Raw genomic sequence first — 5,801 nt, 5'->3', positions numbered from 1 at the left:
TCCTGTCTCCTCCAACAGGCAGAGAAGTTCACCTGTGTTTGCTACAGCTTCTCTGTTGGTAAGTGGGCTCCTCTCTTCCAGGCTGGGCTCAGCCCCACACCCTGTGCCCGAGGCACCCTCCCGCACCCTGCCTTTTCCCAGCCTGGCCGCTTCCCTTGGAGAGGGTTTGGCCGCTCCCAAGGGCAGTGGGGTCTTGGTGTGGGGGGCAGAGGAAACCTTTTATTTCTCTTACATGTGGGTGTTCCTCCATCCCAGAAGAATCCTGGTCCACAGAGTTGTGTGTGGGGAAGGGTTCTAGGAAAGTGCCCAGCTGAGGCTCAGCATGGGAAGATCATAGTCCCCTCATGGAGTAAGCCCCTCGGATGTGTTGGCCTTGTTGACTGGGGATTGTGCCTTCCTGCCCTTTCAAAGACCCAGAGCAAAGAGCCAGAGATGTGGCAGTGCCAGCAGAGAGGGTGGAAGGAGACGCAGAGCTGAATTGTTTCCTAGCTCCCTGCAAGGCAGGGCATGACTGGGCTTCACTGCCTGTCCCTGCAGCAGCCAGGATGGCAGAGCCCAGACACCCAAGTGCGCACACATGTGCTCACACCCAATGCCAAGGGTGGGGGCCCTCATGGACCCATSCCCCAGGCAGTGACACCCACCCCCGGCTCTCTGTTCGCTGCAGGGCAAGCCCCGGCCCCATGGCCCTGGACTGCGGTCATAGTGGTTGCTGTGCTCTTGGTGTTGGCCTTCCTGTCTGCAGGGATCCTGTGGTTTGTGCTGTCCAGGTGAGTGGCTGAGGGGCCTGGATCACTGCTCTGTTGCAGGCCTTTGCGTKCTGGGGGCAGCTGGGGCTGGAGAGGGTCCTCTCCCCTGCTGCTTCCACTTTCTGGGTGATGTGGATGCAGCCGGCTGGTCCCAGTCCCACTCAGCTGGTAGKGCTCCYGCCTGGGGCTCGTGAACRTCTTCCCTGGGGCTGTGGCAGGGGCCACAGGCACCAAGAGCCCCCATTCCCTGTGACTCTTCCTGCCACTGCTGCTGTCCCTCGAGGTGCTGGTGGGCAACTCTTCTGCCGGTTTGTGGGAGGCCAAGAGCAGAAGGGTGCAAAGCCCTCCCTCCCTCTGCTGCTGGGGTCGGCAGGGCCCTGGGCAATGTCAGCCTTGCCCCTCTCAGGATTGCCTTTTGTCTTCCCAGGAGAAAGAAGGCCTTGATCAGCCAAACCAAGGGGAACAATTAAAAAGGTAGGAAAAATGCATCTCCCTGGGGCCACCATCACAGAGATGGCTGCAGGGCTGAGGTGGGCAGCAGGTCTCCTCCAGGAGGGCCTGATCCTTGGCAGAAACATCTGCTCATCCTCTGCCATCCTGGGGTGACACGTCCCATTTTTACCCCAGCTCTCTGGTCCCCTGGATAGTCAAGATGACTCTCCCCGCTGGGCCCCAGGCTGCAGCCAGCGAGGCTCCAGGCACGTCTCCCCAGCCTGGCACAGCGGCAGGGACAAGCAAAGAGGAGCACCCAAAGGGGAGACTCGTCTCTTGCCCTTTGGAGGGACCCAGGATTGTGGGCAGGGCCCGGGGAGGGCTGACCCTCCCCTGTGATGGGGAAAGCTCTGCTGGGAGGTATTGCAGGAGGGGCAGGCCCCGGGGACTGGCTGCTTTCACATGTGCATGTCTGGGACACCCTGGCCGCCTCTAGGGACCTGTGGGTGGGCACAGCTGGTGACAGGGTTGGGACCATGCACTGCCCAGCACTCCAGCCTGTCTCAGACACTCGCCCATTCAGGCAGCTGTGGCAGGGGGACCTCCCCACACTGCCAAGGGCCCCAGGCAGCCTCTGCCCTGGGAGCCAACACCCCATATCTGTTCACGACAGCAGGAGACGGGCGGAGCAGTGAGGGAGTGGAGAAGAGGAGGAGGATGTCCCTGGGTTGGTGCTGATGGCGCCCCAGGCTCCCCAGCCCCTCCTATGACTGTGACCAGCCCTGGGAGCTCTCATCCAGTTCAGCAGAGCAAGAGGAAAATGCGAAGCCAAGGAAAGGCTGTGAGCTTTTTGTTCCCTGAACCCCCTACCTCGCCCCATCCTTCACTTACTGATGTAACGCCTGGCATATTTTGATGAGACTTCTTAGAGTTCCTTTTTTTGAGGCTTTGCTTTCTTTTTTGATTTYCTGGAAACAGGAACTGGAAACAAGGCTTCCTAGCCCTTGAATTTTATGGGCTCAGGCTAAGGTTTGGCTTGTGCTGCTGTCTCCAGCTGGACTCCCAACCCCTCTCCCTGCTCCATATGCTGCTATCCAGCCACACCCATAGCTCTGCTCAGATTTGGCCCTCACCACTCTTCCTGCTGTGTCCAGAAAACCAATAAAGGCTTGTGGTTTGGAGGGTGCTGCCTGCCCTGCTACAGCTCCTGCCTGGTCCTCTCATTGCCCTTATAGGGTCACATCTCCCATGGGAAGCTGAGTTAACTGCATCTTGAGGAAGGGAGGCTGGGAGCAGGGCAGCCATGACCCCCTGGCCTGGACCTGAATCTGACGGCATGCCTGATCCCCCACAGCTGTGCTAAGCAGCTCTCACATGCATTTGTATGGGGTGCGTGGTAGGAATCAGGGAAAGGCGGTGCTCTCCTGTGCACAACTTGGGCAAGACTGTGGCCCATGCCTGTGCTGTGAGCAGAGCTGGGGGACCTGCATGCTCTTCGCTCCTCTGCTGCCCCCACGCCTGATCATCTCTGGAAGAACAGTGAAGGTCCGAGCTTGACGCCACAATGGCCAGCACAGAGCCTTTACTGGTAAGACACAGAACAGAATCAGGGATTCAGCCCTGGCTCTAAGGCCCCTTCCCCTTTGAGCAGCTCTGGCAGAACCAGTCTCCAAGGTGCAGCAGCCCCTCCTGGGAGGTAAACTGTGGGTATAGCATCAAGGRTACCCAAGCTTAAATGCTGCAACCTCGGACTGCCATGGTGGAGACAGATAGGCTGGTGAAGGAGCCTCCCCAGAGCTGGCAAAGCTACAGCACCTGGGACAATCAATGTCAACAAGACAGCACTTGAGGAAGGGGTTTTCAACCAGGATAGTCCTATGGGGTGGTGGCTTTTCCTTCCCCTGGCTCTTCTTGGCCTTGGACTTTGTGCAGGACAGTAAGACTGGGCTCCTGAGCCCTGTGTATCTGATAGAAGTTTGATGATCCCCTGGTGGAACAGTTTTGTGTTGGTGGAGCAACCTTTTTTCCCATGCAGCTGCCTGCAGGGCAGGGCAGCCAGTTCTCTCTATCCCGGGCACAAACAGGTCAAGTCTCGGTGCCTCCTCTCTGGCCTGCACACTCAGGCTGTGATGCTAGGTAAGTTCCTGCCCAAATTCTGGGAAAAGGGCAGGGTTCCTGCTTCAAAGCCTGGTCGGTGACAACACAATTTGGAGACAGTCCAGACTGCCCTGTCCAGCTGCAGAGGATACAGGAGTAAAGCATCTTGGGGCTGTGTACACCCATCTCATCTCCTCTGGTTTCCACAGTCACTGGCAGAGAGCTGTCAAGAGAGCTGGAAGTCCTGGCCAGAGATGGGCTGTGGTCATGCCTCTACTTGAAGTTTCCATAGGTTTCAAATGAATTCAAGTAACTGAGGGCTAGTTCGTAGCAGAGCCGATATTGCTCCTGTGGACAGGACACACATGAGTACACGGTGCATGAACCCTTGTCATGGAAGCCAAGCCTGGTTGCTGACAGCTTTCTGAGCGAGCCTCACACAGATACAGCCTACGCTCCTCCTCCCCCTTGCAGCCCACCTTCCCCCACAGAGAAATCACCGGTGTGTGCTCCAGTGAGCTGAGGGGCAGCAAGAGGAAAACCAGCATCACACCCATCCAGAGTGCTTATCCCATCATGGCTTCTAGCACCTAACTGGGAGGTAGGTGCCATGCAGGCACCTAAGCACCCACTGGTTCAGCCCTCAGCTGAGCAGGGCCTACGGACCAACAAGGGGCAGCTCAGCCTGTGGGATGCTCCAGCACCCATGTGGTCCTGCAGAGCCTCCTGCTGAGTGGGTTGGGTATGTCCCAGCAAGGAAAAAGTAAGGTTTCCAGAGGTCTCATCTTCCCCAGAAGGATCTGAACACACAGGTTCTGGCGTAGCTGCCAGGACTGCTCAGGCTAAGGCCCTTGCTCTGATGTTGCCATCCCCAGCTGGGTTTGGAGTCAGTACCTACCACATCCTTAACCAGCTGTCTCCGCCGCCTCTTCAGCATCCTCACAGCCTGGGACACATCCACCAGCCCCTCGCTTTGGATTTGCTCACAGAAGAAACTGGCAGCACAGAAGATCCCACTCCGACTGGCACCGTCCCTGCRGAGAAGTGCAAGTGGAGAATCACTTGGCCTGGGATCACCTGGTAGTACTGAGCCTTGGGGGGTGTCCTGCTAGCCACACAGGCCTGGGGCTCTCAGCATGGTTTCRTATACAGATCCTGCATGAAGCCAGCCTCCATGGGGAAGCCTTCCTCCCATGAACACAGCTGAACCCTTGTCCACAAGTCCACTCTTCCCCTTGGCTGAGACTGGAACTGTGACCCAGGTTTGATGATGCAGCCTGGACTGTGCCACAGCTGCCCCTGCTAGAGACCTCGCTCACCAACAAGTGACGAGTATGTGTGCATCTTTGCTCTGTCGCTGGTGTGTTTCCACCTTCCCCAGCAGGCTGATGATGGTGGCAGGGCATGGGGGAAGGCGCTGCTGCGTGGGCCAGTCCTCCAGCTGACAGAACTGGACTTTCAGTGCAGATTTCTTGGGCTAGCAGGGAAGAAAGGCAGTGAGCTGTGACTTCAATCCCAGAGCAAAACCTGCTGATGCTGGAGCCCTGCCAGTACTCCCAGCTCTCACAAGGACTGATCTCACTTCACCGTCTCTGTGCAAAGGGCCCACCTGCTGCTTGTTGGTCAGAGCAAGTGTCCGGACTGTAAAGCCAGCTCCAGGCTCCTCTGAGATCAGCTGGACATGGAAACGGCCATAAATAGCTTCCCCCTGGGTGGGCCAGAACTCCACGTACGTCTGGGGAGTGACACACACATTATCACACACTGCCTCAACCGACATGCATAGCAGAGCTCAGCAGTGCTCGCATGGGTACACTCAGGCCAGCCCTTCGCCCACAAATCGCAGCGAGCACAGGGGTGCTCTGSCTGCCATGCACTTGGGACCAACCAACCCACAGAGAAGCAGTCAGAAAAAAAACCACACCCACAGAAAGGACACCTGGGCAGGAGTAAGCAAAACCCAAGGAATGCCCCTTCCTCCCTTGCTATAGCCCACGCCATGACAGTGGGGAGACCCCATCACTGTAGTGCCTTATGAGAAGAGCTGCAGGGGGCTCAGGGCAGAAAACACACTGCCTGGCCCCATGGTGAGCCTGGGGAGGGGAGGGAGGCTTGTGGGCTGCTGACCTGGTCCAGCTCCTGGAGTTGGTTTAGCACAACCACCGAAGTGCAGGTGTAATCCCAGACCAGAGCCCAGAAATCCACCAGCGTGGCCAGAAATGGCAGTTGGGTGATGATGAGTCTGTCTTCCTCAGTGTATGTCTACAAAACAGACCGGGGAGGAGGTCACATAATCCACCCCCTTTGAGCCCCTCTAACCACAGGAAAAGGTCCCTGCCTCCTCCCAGCTGGGCTGCTGTTTCCAGCCCTGCGCAAGGACAGCCTTACCGCAGAGGGGATACCTCTAGCAGTGGTTCCCAGCCGCTGTGCGTGTGGGCAGGGGTAACCCTGGCCCTCCCTAGCAGTGCAAGGGGCAGGAGCATCCCTGATGGGAAATTTCCACATGTACACCCCCCCCCCCCC

General features: G+C 57.8%; 1 protein-coding gene and 1 long non-coding RNA gene across 3 annotated transcripts in view; one reads left to right on the top strand and one right to left on the bottom strand.

Moving 5' to 3' along the window:
- Positions 1-12: 12 nt before the first annotated feature.
- LOC112961304 lies at positions 13-2,384 on the top strand. The gene is made up of 4 exons (XR_003251992.1): positions 13-58; positions 668-770; positions 1,177-1,223; positions 1,855-2,384. It is a non-coding gene; the product is annotated as an uncharacterized LOC112961304 (long non-coding RNA).
- Positions 2,385-2,474: 90 nt separating this feature from the next.
- The window catches only part of LOC112961303 (receptor-type tyrosine-protein phosphatase kappa-like), a 19,093-nt gene continuing 15,766 nt past the window's right edge, over positions 2,475-5,801 (bottom strand). For both annotated transcript variants that reach the window (XM_026056312.1, XM_026056313.1), the window contains exons 22-26: positions 5,406-5,540; positions 4,888-5,013; positions 4,598-4,755; positions 4,177-4,312; positions 2,475-3,626 (exon numbers count right to left, since the gene is read on the bottom strand). In XM_026056312.1, the coding sequence (XP_025912097.1) occupies positions 3,552-3,626; positions 4,177-4,312; positions 4,598-4,755; positions 4,888-5,013; positions 5,406-5,540 (630 nt within the window). In that variant the 3' untranslated portion in view covers positions 2,475-3,551. The remainder of the gene's footprint in view (positions 3,627-4,176; positions 4,313-4,597; positions 4,756-4,887; positions 5,014-5,405; positions 5,541-5,801) is intronic.

Source organism: Apteryx rowi, unplaced genomic scaffold (assembly GCF_003343035.1).
Source record: "Apteryx rowi isolate R43461 unplaced genomic scaffold, aptRow1 scaffold_1304, whole genome shotgun sequence".
Taxonomy (NCBI): domain Eukaryota; kingdom Metazoa; phylum Chordata; class Aves; order Apterygiformes; family Apterygidae; genus Apteryx; species Apteryx rowi.
Note: the sequence above shows the minus strand (reverse complement) of the source record. Positions and strands in the feature narration are given on the sequence as shown.